Source organism: Stegastes partitus, unplaced genomic scaffold (genome assembly GCF_000690725.1).
Source record: "Stegastes partitus isolate 25-593 unplaced genomic scaffold, Stegastes_partitus-1.0.2 Scaffold743, whole genome shotgun sequence".
NCBI classification, from domain to species: Eukaryota; Metazoa; Chordata; class Actinopteri; family Pomacentridae; genus Stegastes; species Stegastes partitus.
Genome location: NW_007578474.1, coordinates 258883 through 279592, shown reverse-complemented (window position 1 = coordinate 279592; position 20710 = coordinate 258883). Strand labels below are relative to the sequence as shown.

Below are 20710 nucleotides of genomic sequence, written 5' to 3'. Positions count from 1 at the left end.
ATTCTGGGTTCTGTCCTTAATCTTGTGCTCACCTGAGGTTCCCATAACGCCGGGGATTCACCCTTACAGGAGAAAGGATCAAATTGAGAGAAGACACATCTTTATACCAACCTATTCCTTTCAGTCCGTCACATTGGAGTAGAACAAGTTCAAACGAGCTTTGACCGACCAAGTTGAAAGTGAAACCTGCTCAAATATAAACTACGTGCATATCACAGGTTGAAAAGAATATGAAAATAGCCTTGTATCAATAATCTTAAATTATCTCAAATTAATGCAACCACATTCATTTGTTGTGTAAATCAAATTAAGTTTTGTCTGCATTCAGCTGAGGAGAAAACCATGTTTCAGAGCATTTAATTTCCTTAAATCACCACAGCTAGCAGACAAAGATGGTTGAGAGCCATCTGCAGCGCACTAAAAATTAATATCATGTTGATAAATTATGTATCCCAGAGGAGGCATTTAAACTGAGATCTTGATGGGACCAAGATGCAGCCTCAGAGAACATCACGAATCCTTAGACTTCTAATGTACCTTGTGGAGTTTTTTTGTAAATCAATACAGTTTTTTGCAGTGTGCATATAAGCAAGACTTAACAAATGTACTGAATGCATACATTGCAAAGTCAATTCTTTTAATATTTCACAGTTATTCCCAACATACAAACACCACCCACTTATTAAAATAAAATGAGAATGTTACGTAACACAGAAACCATTACGTTGAAGCCCCCCAGTTTCAATTATTTTCGCTTTCCTTCAGTGAAATCACATTTTGTCGAGGTCTATTACGATTTACCCATGAGCCTCGGCGACTACTGCCAGAAGATCCAGTCAGGAAGGCAAAGTCGATTAACAGGAAATTCAACGTGGTCTTTGTCAAAGCTGCTGAATTCTTTCCAAACTGACAGAATTTAAAAGTGACCTAATTCAAGCTGTAGATTGTGTTTTCTCAACCAAGAAGAGGTCCTGCTGTCTTCTACATAAGCATTTAGGGTCACAATAACCACTATGACTGAGAGTCTGCACAGATATTAGCTCACCAATGGCGGATCAGCTTTTTTTTAAAAATTAAAACAACCTGATATTTTGGTAAAATGTTGGGTAACACTTTATAATAACTATCCGTTATAACTAGTTAATAGATCATTTGTAAACTGTTAATTAGTGAGTTATTAACCACTTGCTAAGTGTTTGTTAATAGTTTGTTGATGATTTATAACGATGCCTTATAGATAGTTAATAAACCATTTACAAACTGTTACTTAATGAGTTATAAATGACTTGTTAACTGTATATTAATGATTTACAGCCATACCTTATAAACCAGTCATAGATCATGAACAAGCAATTAGTGAATTACTTCCTAATGACTTGTTAAGTATCAGTTAATAGTTTATATATGTTATTGGGACGTTATTATAAAGTTGCAACTATTCCTCATTTATTAACTGCTGGTAAATGAGGAATAGTTGCAACTTTAGAATAACGTGTCAATAACATACATAAGCTTATAACTAATACTTAACTACTACATTCACTCACACTTTACAGATCACTTGTTAATAGTTTGCTAACCATCTACCAGTACCAATGAAACTTTGTAGAACAGCAAATGGGTGGAACAAGTTCAAAGTACAGAAATTTGATGTGATATTTAAAATATCACAGTTTTGTACCTCAACCCTCTTCCACCCATAGACTTTTCTGTGTATTATATTTTACCAAAGATATACAACAGATAGAATGTTGAACATTGTCTTTAATGTATGAGGAATAAACTGAATAAACTATGACTGGTTTATAAGGTATGGCTGTAAATCATTAATATACAGTTAACAAGTCATTTATAACTCACTAACAGTTTGTAAATGGTTTATTAACTATCTATAAGGCATTGTTATAAATCATCAACAAACTATTAACAAACACTTAACAAGTGGTTAATAACGCACTAGTTAACAGTTTACAAATGATCTATTAACTAGTTATAACGGATAGTTATTATAAAGTGTTACCAAATGGGGTTATAAATCATTTGGACTAATGACTGAACCAGGAGAGTTTCATGCTGATCCATGCTGTAGAATTGCTTTAATGTTTTCTATGGGGCAATAATAAATGGGATTCTTACCACTGGAGCCAGGTCCACCTTAGATAGCTTCGTTCACTTCACAAAATGACAGATGGTTACATAGGGGACCTCTTGCAGTCAAGGGAATAAGTACATGTCCCTGAACTTTACAGAAAAAGCACTGGTTTCATCATCCCACTGTCTCCTTCTCAGACAACCAGTGATATATTAGATGGGGCTGAACTGAGCAACCTGGTAACCAAGAAAATAGAGGAGAAGCTTGTTGCCGATCGATCATCTGGTTGATGCTGTAAAAGGGACTATTTTAACACAAGAGATGATGTTTTTCTAACCAAGTAGTTTTGTTGTAAAAGTAGTTTACTTTCCCAAACTTAACCAAACATAATGATGGTAATAAAAAAACAAATAGTAGGTCAACTCTAACACCCCACTCTGTTGGGTGAGTGTGTTTTAGTCTTGCATCCACCACACCCACCTCCTCTAAATGCAGACTTGCTGCTGTTCATACAGCTCACCTGCAAAACACTCATAAAGGTCATTTCTGTGTACATGTTGTTTTGTGGGTCACCTGCAACCAATCTTTTTTCGTTGTTGTTAGCTGTTACACATATCCATTTACATACCAAGTTTAACATGTTCCCAGCTTTACCAGAACAATAACGATCGGTGCCCTCTGCAGTTTTATTGTGAACAAACTTTATATGTATTGAGCAGCAGTCATCTTTGAGTCTTTCATTGCTGCTTTGTTAACCAGCGTTACACACTGGACTCACTTTCTGGAGGCAAAAAGTAGTAAAGAAGTGTGCATGATTCCAAATTTTAATATAGACTGTTGATTACAAAGACATGGGACCCAGTTTACTCTACTTGCAAGTACACTTGATACAAAGCTGCAGAAAACATGTTTGCGTTTTCATGCGGTCTAAGTGGATGTTCTGTTTTTAACAAACTGCTCCATTTCAGAGGATGTCTTCTAATTTGCTGTGGAACAAATCCTCAGCGTCTTTGATCTCAGCACGATGGTTGTTTCTGAGCGTTCTTGCACGTTCTGTATTTTTAACGATGTGCTCCTGTGAATGTTTGTGTGTCAGCCTTTCAGAGGTTTTTAGGGAAGAAAGACGTGTCCCGGGAGCTGGAAGAGGTCCACGTGGAGACTCGAGCTCAGGACAATCTGTACATCGTCTCTGTGTTCCAGCTGCTGAAGAACCCAGCTGTGCGCTGGCAGCTCATCACAGTCATCGTCACCATGGCCTGTTATCAGCTCTGTGGCCTCAATGCCGTAAGATGCTTCTCAAATTTTCAGTGAAATCAGTTTTTTATGCTGTTTTAGGGCCAATTTTACTGTAGTTAGGGCAAAAATAATGTATTCAGTGTTTAGGTTAATTAAAAATAAGAATCAAATGAAAAGAATTTGTTGAAAAAGTCATTATAAACATGCCTTCTTTTAGTGCAAACATTCTGTATATCAGGGTTAAAGGTCTTCAAGGTATCCTGTCCCACCGTGAGTTACATTTTGACTTTGTCAATCGCTTCTAGGGCTCCGTCTTTATCCAGGCAGGAAGGTGAAAGGTGTTTTCTCTTTAACTCAGAAAACACAAACTTCATTCTACCATGGCCGTTCTGCTCCATCCTTATGTTACAGCTCACTCCTCGTTGTTTGGGAAGTTTTTTACGTTCTCTGATTTTAAAAGGTGCATTTTCAGGCAAACAGTGCAATACACTTAAAACAATATTAGATTTTTCTGACCACTCGGGGGCAGCGAAACAAGATGAAAACACAAAACCTGCGTATTGTTAGCTTATACAGGTGCCATAGGAACAGTTGTGCAACGTGAGCAAAAGCGTTTATAACTTTTGACAAAAAAAAAATCCGACATAATTCTTAGTTTTCAGCAGAATCTCTCAGGTGTGTTCTGCTGAAAACGACCGAAAAACTAAAACAGCACTCTCACAGGCCTGTTCATCAGTGGCTCAGGTGTGGATCAGATTGCACAGACCTTCCCTGGAGTCTGTGCAGGTGTGACCCCATATGCATGATCTCTGAAGGAAGCTGTTTTGTTTGAAAAGGTAATGTTTTAAAATCCTCCTCTGCATGTAGGTGTTATTTCATCGGCCGTATTTTCATACAGGGTTGAAAGAAAAGGTTAAAATGTAAAGATAATGATAATGAAACTAAGAGTTCTTGTGCAATTAGGTTCTCGCTCCAGTTCGAGTGACTCACTCTCTCTTTATGTTTGTGTTTACCACGACTGTGAATGGGAACTCGTGGGCGAGGAGAAGTCACTGCGAGTCAATGTGTCTTGTGTACTTTGTTGACAGCGCGAGGTGTTTAACCATCCTCCTCCCGCTGTGTTGTAGTGCACTGGGGTGGTGATGACTGTTGTCCAATTATAGGTCCTACCTTCTCTGTCTTGAGCACACAGATGCCAAGAATAGACCTGCACAAGGACATGAGCTGCTGCTTGTTGCTGCCATTCATCACTTTAAATATAAAGAATGACAAAAATGAACTGGAGAAAACCTAACTTCAGATTATTTGAATTCTAAGGACTGCAACCTCAACAACTCGCTAAACTCTAAATGAAAAAAGTTGTTCAAATGACCTTTAAAAGACACTGATTCGTATTTCAATACAACAGAAAGGTGAGATCCTGTTTTGTTGAAAAAAAAAAAATGTCAGCAAACTGCTATATATCTGTTAAGGCTCAACTAACATGAAGGATGGCTGGGAATTTAAAAAACGATGAAACAGTAACAAAGTTTGAGCTTATTTTTTGTAATTAAATCTTCATACTTGATAGATTGATGGACTTCTAGCAGTTTGCAAAGAATCCAGAAATCCCATCTGAATTCTAGTAGATTTTAAAATTCATTCAACTGCATTTACATTCGTTCTCATTCCAAGAAGACAGGAATGACGATGTATGTGAAGACTCTGGAGGTCTGTATTTTAATAGTCATAGCGTATTCACAACCTCCTCACCATCAGTCCAATGATTCCAGTAAATATGACAGTCTGAAAAAACGTGGTAAGTTTTCAGTAACTTATTGCTATAAACCTCTGAAGTGCTGAAACTAAGTTGATAGATGAGAAGTATGCCTGCAGCTATTCTCACAGTGTAATTGTTTCACCTTGTCAAACCTTCTAATTTATGACTGTCGACTTATTGTTTTTCTGTGAAAAGGATCATTGGAAAGAATAGCACAGGAGGAGAGACTACAAAGACAAACGATGCATATGCAAAATCACGTTGCATTTGAGCTGCGGGGCGAGTTTTTGAACTGTGTGAATGTGTTTTATAACTCTGCTTTGTTTGCTCTCAGCCTACTGAGCTCACTGCAATCAGTCAAGTGTTTTATAAACTCTTCTTAGTAAGATTCATGCTGGTGTTAGACTGCTGATGTATAGATGACGAAGGTTCTGACTGAGGAATCTCTTTCAACATTTTCAAGTGATGAGTTGGATTCTGACACAACTCATCAAGGGCATTTAATTTCTTTCATCTTTCATTCACATAGGTTCAAATTTGATATGAATGTTTATAATGTGAAATTATTTAAGTGCATTTAGCAATGTGAAATTGTGTGTTGTTCATGCAAAACACATGAAGAACCAATGTCATCTGATTTATCTTCTCGTAGCTCTGGTACTACACCAATGGGATCCTTCGGGAAGCGGGCTTTGCGGAGAACTTAATCCCCTACATCACACTGAGCACAGGGGCTATAGAGACTCTGGCTGCCATCATCTCGGTAAGTATGACTACTTGACTTGTCTGGTTCAAGGCCAGTAGTCTGCTTTGGTAACAAGGTAGTTTGTGTTTTCATGAATTAGTCCTTTTGACTATTAGTTAGTTGGTGCTACATAGAAGACGGATTTTTATTCGCCTTGTTAAAATCCTCGTTTTAAAGTTGGATCATGTTGGTATTTTAACTGACGACGATCTCGAGGCCAGAATTATATAAATGCACATGTGTGTCTATCTGTGTCCAGCCTCTTCTCATAAACTTTTGTTGCTTAAGAAGTAATCTGTCCACAAATATTTTACGCAACAACGATAGAGCGTCACAGAAGAATGTACTTCTGTCTACATGCCATATGCATAGCTATTTGTAGCAACAATATTTTTATAGATCTTCCAACATTTTTGCAAAGGTTATTTACTTTTCCCATGAATGTCATGTTTCTCTACCTTGAACTTATAATATAGGGGAAATATAATATTATAGAATACCAGTGAGAAAAGCATGTGTATGATGGTTTAGATGCAGTTACCCTTACCTCTTCTGGTAAACACTGTGCTCAGAAAGATGTCATTTAGTTAATTTTTAGAGAGATTTGGCTAATCTAAGACCAGAATTATCCCCTGATAAGCTTTTTTTTTTTTTTCATGTTAGCATGTTTGCTGCCCAGATGCAATTCTAATGCTCTTGACCAAAATTGCCTGTCAGCTTAGTTGATGCGAAAAAGCAGGACTGTCAACAGTACAACTGCACTGGCAGCAGATCTGTCGCTAAACAGTGCAGCAGAAAGCACTTTGCACCAGCACAGCCTAATGAAGTCATTTGCTGGTTGGAGGGTCTCTGTGGGCGGCTTGTTGGGGAGATACCGCAGCGTTTGTCATTACGTTATTATTTACACGCAGTAATAACTGTACGCAGCACAGAGCACAAATAAACAATGCAATAAGCAATCCCCCCAAAAAAAACAAAAGCCACGGAACACATTATACCAGGGGTGTCCAATCCTGGTCCTCGAGGGCCACAATCCTGCATGTTTCAGATGTTTCCCTCTTCCAACACACCTGATTCAAAGGATCAGCTCATCATCAAGCTCTGCAGAAGCCTGATAACTGATTTGAATCAGGTGTGTTGGAAGAGGGAAACATCTAAAACATCCTGGATTGTGGCCCTCGAGGACCAGGATTGGACACCCCTGCATTGTACAGTAAAACTAACTAACAAGACCATTAGAGTCCCATTTCTCGCATATCCTGACATAAAGCAGCATTACATACCCTGGACATGATTCGTGCTACAGCTTACAAGAGTTTTACCTTTCACAGTTTTTCTCTATCGAATTGCCAGTAAATCGGTAAAATCTAAGATTACGCTTAGGCTGCCGGTACAAATCAGTGATGATGCATGAGGTGCGGTGAAGCTGAGGGGCTTTTATTTTATCTTACACTCCTACGAAACAAGAAGTATTCCTGGGAGGCAGAGATGTGTGAGACTATCATTAATTGTAGCTTTGTCGCCAGTTCTTTCTCCGAGGAGGAGTCGATGGTTTTCTGGATTCGCTTTAAAGCCTCTTTAACTGTTGCTGTAGGAATATTGACCTGATGGCTGTACGCTATTGATCCAGATTACAGTGAGTAAGGTACAAATGTGCAAGCTATGCTATCCACCCACATAGTTAGTACACTGTGACAGGGCTGGATGATTGATGAACTCCAAGAATTGAAGTTTCTTGTCTCCAAAAATGTCTTTGCAAATTCCACCCAGGAGCCATCTTGGACTAAATGGTGTCACACTATAACTTATGTACAGCCTTCATTTAGCCTGCAGTTTTAGGGTAAGCTTAAAAATGTTCCTTCATGGAGTTGGTCAAACTGATTTGTCTTATTTAGCATGTTTGTCTGTACTTGGTGCTGTGCAGGTTTTATACAGAGCTCATTATACCCTTTTTTGCTGAAAACAGCTTCTTGCTTACTCAACAAAACAGTACAGTTTTGGGTTAGAAAACCAAAACACTGAGTTGAAAGACATTCTGGCTCCAGGAAGAGACCCTGATTTTCTTTTCCAGGCAGGGTGTCTCTGTCCTTCAAGCTTCACTTCATGTAGGTCAGCTGTAAATCGCTCTTTATCTGGCCCCTCACCTGCGTTCAATGTACCGTGAGAAACCCCACCAGGAGATTATGCTCCTGACAATGTAGCTCCCAGGATCAGTGGGACACAGGAAGCCCTCCATGGAGATAAGGTAGCAAATCAAGGAGGAGCGCTGTGGACAGGTGGTGCGGACGCTGTTCCAGTCTGTCATGGTGAAGAAGAAGCTGAGTCGCAATACAAAGCCCTCAACCTATGTTATTATTCTCACCTATAGCCACAAACTCTGGTTAATGAGCGAAAGAACTTACAGATTGCAGACAAAAGCAGCTGAACTGATCCCCCGCTTACACGTAGCATAAAACGGTGCTATTTCAATGAGCTTGGGCCTTTGGTTTACTCGTAAATGAAGCTACAAGTCACAGAAAACGATCATATCTGAAAACTTCGGCCAATGTGGAGATTTGGAAAAACTCCGTCTTTGTGTTTGACAGGAGGAGACAGAGTTTGACGTAACATTATGCGACAAAAGCGTTGTCCGTGTCATATGTGTGCGACCCATGTTCACAGTTTGGCTACTGTGATAGAAACGGATGCTGTTAAAGCAGTGCTTGTTTTTACAGTTAATATTTTCAAGTATTTTACTCGTTTTGTGCTCTAACACCACATTTAGGAGTAGCTCCACTTCTCTGTCGGTCCAAACAAACAACCCTTGCGCCATTATCGTTGAAGTAACAGGAAGCAATTCGTGCCATTCGTTGTTGTGTTTTCTCCAGGATTCTGATTGGCTAGCGTGGCTTTATGCTTCTTGTTGCACTGCCCCCTATAGGTTTGTAGTGCTCATAGCAGCTCTTAATGACGTGTCTATGTGGGTTTGCGTAAAGAAAGATTTTGGTGTGAACAATGTTGTTTTTGAAAGCGTATATCTGTTTTTGTAAATACCCGGCTATGTGTAGACGCGGCCTGAGTTTCATTCGTTGCCTCTTTGGACTCAGGAACGGGGCGAGGTGCTCTGACATTATGTGGAAGCTCAGACTACACCTGCTGCTTCTACACATTACCAGCTGAGGCAATCTGGCCATCCTGGACTCCTCCCAAGGGAAATATTGTGGGCACATCTAACAGGGAGGAGGCTCATGCTGGAGGAACTATAAATATCCCCTCTGGTTTGGGAACACCTCGGGATCCCCCAGGAGGAGCTTTAACAGTGACGAGAGATCGAGACACCTGTGCAGGTTTGCTTAGACCGACTGAGAAAAACAAGGTATTACAGACTCGCCGCCGGTCGCCACTCAAGCACGTCAGTCACACAACAGTAAATCACAAAGAAGTGTTGTTTTCTCATCATGTTCGAAAATACATCTAAAGTGAAACCGCCACCTTTTAATTTGTTATTGATCTCATTTGCCTTGTCCTCTGTGGGAGATGCGGTGAGAATGCAGAAAGGAGTCGATTCAAGCAAATCTCACTTGGAGTGAAGAACCAAACTCTGAGGCACTTTAGTACCGTGAACATTGGAGCCAAAAGTAATTAAGCCGTTAAATAGCACAACCCAATGCATCAGTAGGGCTTTCTGTACGTGGAGACTTTTCAAACAAGAACACTGTACAAAATGTGGGGGTAACCGCACTCGTTTTCCTCCTTTAATATGCGTGGGAACGCCCTGTGTGGGCTGCTATCTGTTTTCTGTGATTCACACACTGCAAGGCTCATTAAAGATAATCTTTGATCTGCAGCAGAGAGAGACCCCACTGAATGACCTAGCTGCCAGGTGACTGACTTCAAACACCAGCATGTACTCTCCAGACATCAGTTTTCCCTGCAGCCCTGTTGCAGCATCTCCTGATGAAGCATAACTAACTCCCCTCGACCGCCTTTACTGAACACCACCCTTCTTATGTAGCTGACAGTAATGAGCCACTGGCTGTTCTGTTGGCATGCACAAAGTAGTCAGAAACAATCTAAGTTAAACTCATATATCCATCGGCTTGTCTTAATTTATGTAATAAATAACTTGTCATGAATTGTGAACTTTCAGTATAATATGACTGATTGATTTTTGCCTATTTTTATTGAGGTTGATGCTCAAGTTGTTCTTTTTTTTTGTTTTTGTTTTTACAACAAAGAAGATGTTATGACCACAGACTACGTGCTTTGCTTTTTTTTGTATTTTAAGTAAAATCAGGCAAATGCAAGCATATTTAAAAAAAAAAAAGATTTTCTCTGAAAAAGCCAAATGTTTTATTGCGCAAACTCAAGAGTTTTACGTAGCAATGTAAATATTTCATTGTCAGTGGACATTTGTATGAGTTTCATGCTCACAAACCGAGACACTTTGACACCCAATGAAGAGGTTTCAAATATTTATGATATTCAAATCAAAGCCTGCACCTGACTTTTATATATCCCCTGTTTCATTTATGTGGCAAACATTTCAAAGGTGGGATTTAATCCCCGAATCCTGTGGTATGTGCTTCTTAATGTGACAAATGAATGCACCACAGGGTGCATTTGGCTGTAGCTCCAACTTTCTTCTATTAGCAATGCCTTTCCACCGTACACAGCTGCCAACACACATCATCTCTGGCAAAGCATACAAATAACTCACACATTCCACATTGAGAAGGAGGGGAAGTACCCAAAATATAAATCTCAGTGTAGGCAGTGTAGGCCACCTATAAAATCTGTCTCTTGTCCGTAAACACTGACAATCTGTAAGGAAAACATTAGATGTCCTCTTGCTTTCTGCAGTGTGGCGATAATGAGTTTTGGGAGTTCCCAGGCATCGGGTGCACCCAGTAGACCTGGTCTTTCCTGGTACTGCTCCAAAGGGAAATTAAGATTTGTTGTATTCATATAGACAAGGAGGTTGTTGCTTATACATTATGTTGCATCACAATGCTGTGTTTCAAAGTACAGTCTATGCCGCACACTTCACACTTCACATAGAAAGAGACAACAGTTTAAAGTGATGTGTTATTTATCGTAGATGCCTTTGCATGTACTTGCTCACATTCAGTGTTTGCATGACCAAGTTAACAACTAAACGATGATCACAAAGACCAGCAAAAAAGAGAATATCTAATAGAAACCCAAAATATTCTCGACAAGTCTTTACAAAAATTGGTTAATGTGATAATTGATGAAATCGTTGATGCTTTCATTCAATGCTGACCTACATTGCAGAACTTTAGAAACAGGCCATGGTTGTCCTTTGACCAGAACAACCAAATGTGTTATCTCCTCCCAAGCTGATTTAACACCTTCTGTCTTCAGCTTATTAATGGAAACAAAAAGTTGCTGGTGGCAGTTTTTGCGCGTCTGATAAGGACATTGGTTTCTTGTTGAGGACCGGCACGGCTCATGAGTGAGTATTTTTCTACTTGAAAATTTGCAGATGAATTTGTGGGGAAGTTTTAAATTTTATTTTTTTGGCCAATTTTTACTGAGAGTGTACGAAGCCAGTTGCTGGGAGGAAAAAATAAATAAATGTGCGTAAGAAGCAGATGGTAGTCTACCTTCAGGTAACTGTGGGAGGAAATGACTGACATTAGATTCAATTACCGTTTGCAAAAAAAAGAAGAAGAAAAGAAAAAGTGAATTCTTTCACTATGAACTGTCTGTCAGCTGTGTGCTCTGTGAAGTTAGTTCCCCACTTTATTCAGAGCTTTCCTTTAGCTGCTGTTTCTTTTGATAATGTGCGATGCAGCATGTATTTTAAATGACAAAAGAACACATTTGTCTGTACATGTAGCGCTGAAGGGTTCAGTCGTTTTATGTATGCTTTCTGGTTGCACTTTATAATGTAAAAAAAGAAAAATGTCTTTGTGTATTAATACCTGGTTTCACGACTTTGCTTGAGTTTCCTCCACAAGATACAAAAACGTGAATGTTAGATAAAGTGGAAACTACAAAATATGTGCGATTACATTATGCATCTTAGAACTGTGATCAAAGAGATGGATGGATAAGTCATTCCAGCCTTTTCATTCAATTGCTGTATTTTTTCAGTCTTGTGAATAACTTTGTGCAGAGGAAAGTCATTGATAGAAATGATTATTTATATAAAGACTGACGCACTGGCTGTGGAAAGGGCCTTCAAAGAACAGTTTCTACTGTCAAATCTGAGTGTTACGCCCAGTCTAGGGGCACCTGAACGCAACACAAATGTGCCATCCCTCTCCGATCCCAAGCAGCCACACCACAGCAGTTTTACCGGACAAATAATGATTTATTTACAATAAATGTGGGGTTAAAACAAAAGGAATGATTAACTTAAATTAAGAGTGAGCTCTACTACAAAAAACAACCAAAACGAAGCTAAAGAAAGGGAGAACCAACTTGCCTATCAAAAACAAAGTATCAAAAATAAACACAATGTCTGGCCTCCCTACCTAACATAAAACGGTGTAACAAAGAAAGTAGCAGCTCACTCCATTCACAAAATTCACTACACACAACTGGTGACGTGATGCTGTGCCGGTTGGGATGCCGGTGAGGAAAATGGCTCCGCCCATCTGACCCTCAGTCTCTGCGCGGATTGGCGAAGTCCTTCCTCCGTATTTAAACTGGTACTTCCGCTGGTCAGCCAATCCCGTGGTCGTGACGGCGCAGCCCTATTTACATATGTAATGAAATCAGAACGGGTCACACAGATCAAAGGACTTAATATTCCTTAAACAAGTACGACCGCAGTCGTAACACTGAGGTCGATGTGTAATATGTTACATAGTTTCTTGTTCAGAGTTTTTTAATACTGGACAGAAACAACTGCGCAATGTTGTCATTTCCAGTTTGACCTCACAGTGGCAGTGTTGTTTTACGCTTACGGTGCCTAAAGTCGGACACATTGATATAGAAGTGTGTCTGTTTGGATTTTTGTCAGAGGGTGTGTCCAGATGAGTATTTGGAGGATTTTGACAACCATAGCTCAGCAAATAAAAATGAACGTGAGGCTAACAATTGTGACCGAACAGGTTTTGTGCCAGTAATGGATCACGCCATTGAAAAGCAGAACCGGACGATGTGCACTCTGAATGGCACAATGGTCAAAATACATCCTAATGTATCATTTAAATAGCAGTCTAAAGAGAAGCTAATGACTACTTCAACCTTGTAAACATGAAATAAAACAGGCTCTCCTGAGAAATAATAATGAATTTCAGAAAACACATTTTCCCATCACCTATAAATAAGTGACAGTTCGTAAAAAAACAACTCATATTTCATGCATTTGTTGTCGTTAATGCTATGTTTTTGCAAAGCTGATAATCTCTTTGATTTGCAATTTGATTGCTCAATTTTCCTCATAGCGGTACAGCTCAGATACGTGGCACGATTTATGTACTTATGGGCTCGGCAGACTTTTTAAAAATACCACCAGCTCCAGTTGTTTCTCATTTTGTGCTCCCATCTCTGCACAGCATCAAGCGATGTGATGCCACTTGTGTTAGCCTTTAATTATTTCTTGGTTCTCATATGTTTACAAGTTGATCATCAGCACAATTCACACCACCTGCAGCAATTTTTTATTTGTCAGCTCACATCTGTTCATTTTATTTGCCATGTATTCATTCATGTTGCCTCTAAATTTTGCATCTCATTAAATCTAAATGCTTCATTGAGCTTCAACAAAAGTATTATACCCTTTATTAAGCTCTATTCAAGCCAACACTGTGATCCCAACACAGCTATTATAACTCTTCTGTGAAAGATATAAAGAAGAAAAGAAAAAAAAGAAAAAAAAAAACAGGCACAATGTGTGATTACTAAATGCAAAATGCTATGCTCTGGCCTCCTGACCCCTTTTCTAGTGCCCTACTGGGCAATCGCCCTTTCACTGCGGCAGGCTTGTCACTATACGGCTGGCCAACAAACAAGAACCGAGGTTTGTATGCCACCCCACATTAATTCACACACATCCGGCCGTGTCATCACACTCTGGAGCCCTTTGGCAAATTAAAGTCTGAACACAAACAAATTATTACCAAAACTGACCCTCTGGTGGAGGTGAAGCACTTTAAATTACAGTAATATGAAGGAGTCCACTTAGCTCAGGTATGCATTCGCTGAACGACAACATTTTTCATTATATTTTTTCGATGTGTCAGACATTGACAGATAAATAGGTTGATAGATAGGTAGATAGTCACGTGTTAGAACAGTTAGATCTCCCTCCTGCATGAATACTTCACATTTATTGAGATTGATTTTGGTCTAGAGTGTTTCAGTGCTGCACAGATATGATTATCGGCAAATAACTTCCTCTGAAGGCAGTAAAACAGGATCAGATATCTTCAATATTCTTCCTGTCTGCAGACACAATAAAGGAAACAGAGAAGCAGCTTATAAAGACGGTTGGCGTAAACTAAGAAACAAAACACATCGGTACCTTTATTATCTTTGTCCTCCGAGCGAGTCTGGGTGTTGATTGTCACCGTGTCTGAACCTACTCACGGCATCATTGTGTCTTTATGCGACAGATTTTGTCATTCAAATCGCGATGGTGCAGAGATTGCAGTGCATCTGAAGGGCCAGTGGCGCCTCAGGCTGCGGCCAGTCGTCTTTAATGGCTCATCTGCTTCTTGATGTGATGAATAGTGACCAGACATTTTAATCCTGCCAACCGTGACGGCTGCAGTTACAAGTCTGACCTCCGCCAAGTCTGCCAAGAAGTAGGATTTTAGGTTGTGTGTGTGTATTATTGTGCTGGGGCTGTCATCTAATCCAGTTTAATCAGTGGTTCACAGTGTTAGTTATGTGCACAAAATAGAAGCTGACCTACAAACACTTTATCATATTTTGTAGCTGCAAGTCATTAGTGATTTTTTTTTCTCTCACAAGGTGGTGTGACTTATTAACCAGCAGTGTTATTGATACATAGTCATTAGCTGAAGATTTCTGCTCTGTAATTACATTGTTTAACCTGCATATGCCGGAAAACAGTGTGACGTGTAGCCAATGTAACAATGATTATTGGACACAAAGCAGGAAACTCACATGTTCAAATGGATTAATGTACCTGAAAGAGTGAATACCGGATTGAAATAATCAAAGTGTCACACAGTAACTCCCTTTTCATCCCCTGGGCTTCGTCTACGGCTGGTAAAACATTACACACTGCTACAGTACAATAGTCAAACCTCTGTTGCCACTCGAACACATATGCAGGCTCATAAATATTCAGTCTGTCACACCTTCAGAGACCCTAATGAGCTGTGGGCTTGCTGGTGGCAGGTGCAAGGCTGTGTGTGCTGCAGTGTGGGTAGTTTCTTGTAGAGGAGTGTCTCTCGCCCACCAAGGCCAGTGAGATATTTACACAGATGCTTGTTCTGAGTGAAATCCGCAGCTTTTGGACACAATGAAGACCTCAAGCTGATACATTCTGAGGCGTGCCGACGAGAAACGGCTCAAAAAGTAAAAAAAAATATTGGTCAAAACAGTCCTGGTACAGACTTTGGAGCAGTGGGAATGTCTTTGGTGACAGGCTTTCCTTGTCTTCAGGCAGCTCCCTCACAACCCCCCACCACACAAGCACGTATATATTATCTTCTCCTCTCCGTCTTGACTCAGAAGCCCCTCAGTACAAGGATACACACTGTACAAATGCCGGTGACCTTTTTCCACAAGCTCACGAAATCCCAGTGGTTAGACGAGGTGAGAGCGGTGCCATGAATGCTTTAATTCTCCGAGGTCACGACAGAGGAAGGCCTGCAGTCGCGGCTTGTGCTTCGCATCGGCCTCCATCTCATGCCTCGAGCTTCATCTATAATCCAGAAAGACACCCGGGTGAAGAGCAAGAAGTGGACACAGAATTATTGATGAGCCACACACAGTGTATATCTTCCTGTGTGTGTCACTCCGTATGTACATATGATGGCTTATGTATGGGGCGACCCGCTCACCCTAATGGGATGGAGTCATCTCTGGTGTTATTGACCGCACGCTCCTGCTGAAGCAAGTAAAATTTGTGATGAGGAAAAAATTGCAGCATTAAAATTTTGACAATGGGAACTGATCATTTCAACATTTTGATAAATATCGGTACCAAATTTAATGCGTTTGCAAAGATATTTCATTAAAACTCACAGCGGCACTAGAAACAGTCAACACGTCACCAGTCAGTAGACTTCACCCTCTGGGGATCACAATCCATCACAATCCATTTGGTCGCCTTTGATAGATTTCAGTCTGGATCAAAGTGGCAGGTTGACCAATCTAAAAGCCAACTAACTGACTTTATCTTCCCCGGAGCCATGGTTCTAGCATAGTATAAACAAATGATCATAACAGCAGTAGCACAGAAACCCCCTCGAATCTGATCCTATTTTTGTCCTGTCTCCAGGGTTTGGTGATTGAACGGATTGGAAGGAAACCCCTCCTCATATTCGGTTTCTCTGCTATGGCCGTGTGCTTCAGCCTGCTCACAGTTTTCCTCAATTTCCAGGTAAGCCATTCTTCCTCATCTTCACGCCACTCAAACTGTGTGCCGCAATAGGTTACTGTCTGAGACGGCGAACCGATCCAGCGGAAACACGGCTTTTATCTCCGCTTTGTGCCTTATTCAGTATGAGTAAAACTTTAATCGGAGCACCAACCGAACTTCCGCAGTAGCTGTAACCGAGAAGGGATGTAATGTGACCTCTCTTCCTGTGTCTTTCCAGGATAGTGTGTCATGGATGCCCTACCTCAGTTACATCTGTATCCTGGCTGTGATCGCATCCTTTTGCTCTGGACCAGGTAAAACTACGGACATATTACGAGCTTATGTTTTCCCAGGATTTCTTTCTCTGTTTATATTTTTCCTTTTCTTTGCTGTTGCTCCACTTTACTTGCACTTAAAATGAACGGAGTAAACATCCTGCAGATTTTAGCAAATTAATGAATGTGTGTCTGTAAGCTGTTGAGTGATCAATGTGACTTTCCAAACTCTGCTCTGGAGTATTCAGCCAACTCCTGATCGTCACAGCGAAAGATGCTGCCATATATTAGCATACTAAATAGGAGCCATAGAGTATGTATTGTAAAAAAAAACGTGGATATAAATGCACAGTGGACAGTGGGTCTTGGAGGGAGGTTGACTTTGTGTTTCAAGGTGAGACTGTCGCCGTCATCACACACTCGCATCCTTTTAGAATAATAATCTCTCTGGGGAGCGTTCAGTCAGCAAAGTGCCTCCGTGCTATCAGAATGAAATGAGGCCAGTGGAGTAGGTGAAAGTATGGAAAAGTGGAAACTCTCCACAGTGACAGAACAGGTAGACGGATGCAGGAAGGTGAAACAACTGCAGGCAACACATCGCTGCTGCTGTCCTGTGTTGAAACACCTCCGTTACAGTCATTCACGGTCTTGCTCGGGCGCTCTTGTGCAGTTATCATTGAGGGAGGAGAGGTTGTTTCACTGCGCAGCCATGATTTATGGCCTACTGAGACAAATGAAGCCCCTCAGTGCTCGGAAGTAGTGAATGACTGGGAGGGGGGAAGAGAAGAAAATTCACAAGAGGGATGGCCCCGGTGGCGTTTTCAGTCTTTGAGTGGATAAATGAGGCACCGCGATTCGTCTCAAGTCACTTTACCGTGGAAACCGTGGCCCAGATATTTCACAGTTTGACGGAGAATAAAAAAGATTGTTTCTCTGTAAAAACAACAAAGGTATATCATCATCATCATCATCATCATCATCATCATCATCATCATCATCATCATCATCACCATCACCACCATCATCATCATCATCATCATCATCATCACCATCACCATCATCATCATCATCATCAGCATGTTTGTCCTTCTTGTTCTTTTTCTTGTAATTTTTTTCTTTCTGCCTGTTCTTTCTCGAACCATTCTTTACATCTTTATTTATTTATTTATTTATTTTTCCATGAATCATTTATCAAATCCTTGGAGTTTTTGTTCTGTCTGTTATTCCTGAATTTTTCTAGGATTCTTGTCTTTTTCTTGGAACTTTTCTTCTAATCTTTGTTTTTGTCAGTCTGTTAATCTTTTGTTAAGTAATTCTTTAAATATATGAATCCTTCCTTCTTAAAATTTTACTTTGAGTCTTTGCTTTTTTTTTCTTTAAAAAAAAAAAATCTTTTCTTACATTTTGTCTTTGTTTGAATTTGTTGAGTATCTCTGGTAAGATTTTCCTTTTTTAAAACCTTTTCTTGAACTCTTTTTTCCCCCCTGGTTTGCTTGGATCTTTCTTTTTCCTTGGAAATGTTTTTCAGGTATTTCTTTGAATTTTGATTATTATATATATATATATTTTACTTTTCAATGTTTTTTAGAATACCTATTTTTTTCTTAGAATCTTGATTTTTGTTCTTTTTTGAGTCTTTCCTTGAACTTTTTTTAAAATTATCAAATCTATCTTTGCATATTTCTGCTTTCTTTAAATCTTTCATTACTTTTGAAATCCTTCACTGAATCTCTCTTTTTATAGAACCTTATTAAATTTTTATTTTTTTTTCGAAATTATTCTTGAAACCTTTATTGTCTTCCTGAATCTGTCTTATAGTCTTTTTTTCTTTTAATTTTCCTTTATTCTTATGGGTTTTGTTGCCTCGATACCTTCTGCCCAACTGGAAGAAAAGGAATGCCAACAGAGCATAAAATGAATCAAGTTTAAGTCTTCAATTTATAGATGAAATGCAAATAGTATTGACAGAACAGCTGCAATGAGTGTAATCACAGTGAAGTATTAATCTGATTATCCTGCTCTATACTCCTATCGGTCTATTCAGTGGCATATATAAAGTCCTCCTAGATTATATTCAGTTTTTTTTATTGCTCTCTTACCCAGTTCTTGCTATGATTGTCAAAAAAACTAACCAGAGGTGTTCAGTATTTGTCTGCTCTTTGGATGTGACTGTCAAGGGTCGTGATGCAGTCGTCAGACTTGCACAGTGTCAGCACAATATTCAGAACCACATCAGGAATGGCACACTGGTGCAACGCTCGTGTGTGATGAAATATTTCTAGAGAGCCTGTTTGAAGTTCAGAAACAAATCAACACAGTGGGTCTTTACTGCTCTTCCTGACAGCGATGTTCCATCTTCTAAAGGTCAAACAGACAATTTGGCATCAGGTTTAATATCTTCGCCGCTTCTCAGGTCATTTAGCAGACCTAAGGTTATTTTAGCATGCACTAAAAGAAATTTGATTAAAATATTGAACCCCAAAAAAGTGCAGTTTACTGTAAGTTGTTGCCCTCTGCAGCTAAGGCGGTATCTAGCAATGATGTTATTGGTTTTGGCAGGGAGAGTAAACGACAGAGCAGGGTTAGGAAAGGCTAACATTCACAAAATAAAAAGTAAACGTGTGCATGTGTTGTGGTCGCTTATGATCAAAGCCTCTACACAGTGTTGACTCCCTGAATTGATTAAAATGTATAATAGTCGTGTCAAGATGGAAGGAAACATGAAAGAAAACAGCCCATAAAACCGCAGTACAGTGAACTTTTTAATGAAATCAATGAGGCATAAAAATTGACTTTTCCAGCAGCAACACAGCTTTCGAATTACAGGCATCAGTTTCTTGTAATACTGTTTAGATGCTGTTTAAGGGAAACAGTGGTGACATTAAATCCTATAAAATCTACATGACACCGCTGCAGAAAATTACTGGTTTTCAAAAAAAACTGATATAACATTAGATCATCAATTTAAAAAAGGAGTCCACGGTTGGTTTAAAATGATGGAAAACACTTCACACTAGTGCCACAGTGCCCGGTGACATTTTATCCTCATTATAAGGGAGTTGCAGTGTTGATTCAGAATAAAATACACCTCCCACACTCATTGTGTTGAATGAATATAATACTGAAATGCAAGCATATGGCTCTTTAATGTGATTTTAAGAATTTTTAGAGGACTTTGTGTTTCCTGCTTTGGGTTTTTATTAGACTTTGACTGAACAACAATACTTTTATTTGCAAAAAAATAGTCCTAACGTTTGTCAGTTTGGGGAATGCACATATTTAAATGATAATTTTTTTGTTTGATTTCCTCCTAAAGTATGCATGCTGCTTAATGGACAGTGTAGTTTGCACCAGATTGCTTCATCTGGGTGTGATGTAACCAATAAACAATTAGAACGCACAGAAGGACAGCAAAGACGTAGATCACAATGCAGCAGAGGTTTGAGACACTCATAGCCTACGTAGCAGGTTGATTCTCTAATATAGATTCCAGGTTGAGCATCCCTTTATAAGTCAGCTATACATATGAAAGTCACAGAGAGCAGAGGTGTGTTTTCAACCACAGAAATGTGTGCCTCAACTGGAAAGGTTTTCTTCCTCTCTTTTGGTAGCACAAGTATATAAACTAGAGCATGTGCCATTTTTGACATGCACCGTACACTTTACGACTTTTAATTGGCACACGCAGTCTCCCGGAGCTCCGGGTGATGTTTAGCAAAATTTTCACAGCTAGACAGATTTTCAGATGGTTTGAGTCAGATGATTGACAGGTGGAACTGGTGTCTGCTGAAGCTAATCCGTCCTCCTGCCAAACACCAGAGCTGGTGAGGTGCACCCTCACCGCAGATATATCGAGTGAAGGTTAATTGGATCCTCTCATTGCTGGAGGCTGTAACCAGGAATCACTGAATAGGCTCCCAAGACTGTCACCATAGAGAAAAGTTGACCCAGCCCATACTGAAGATTTGTGTTATGGATGCAGTTAGATTACAGCTGCAGAATAGTTCTGGTCCTGTGTTTCCATTTTGGGGCTTTGTGAATTAGTTCCATCCAGGATTTGTTGTGAAAGCTGACATGTATACTTGAC

General features: G+C 39.7%; 1 protein-coding gene across 1 annotated transcript in view; it reads left to right on the top strand.

Moving 5' to 3' along the window:
* Window positions 1-20710, top strand: part of slc2a9l2 (solute carrier family 2 member 9, like 2) — a 124982-nt gene that overhangs the window by 48920 nt on the left and 55352 nt on the right. The window contains exons 8-11 of the mRNA XM_008291448.1: window positions 3189-3376; window positions 5740-5850; window positions 16268-16369; window positions 16587-16662. Of these exons, the coding sequence (XP_008289670.1) occupies window positions 3189-3376; window positions 5740-5850; window positions 16268-16369; window positions 16587-16662 (477 nt within the window). The remainder of the gene's footprint in view (window positions 1-3188; window positions 3377-5739; window positions 5851-16267; window positions 16370-16586; window positions 16663-20710) is intronic.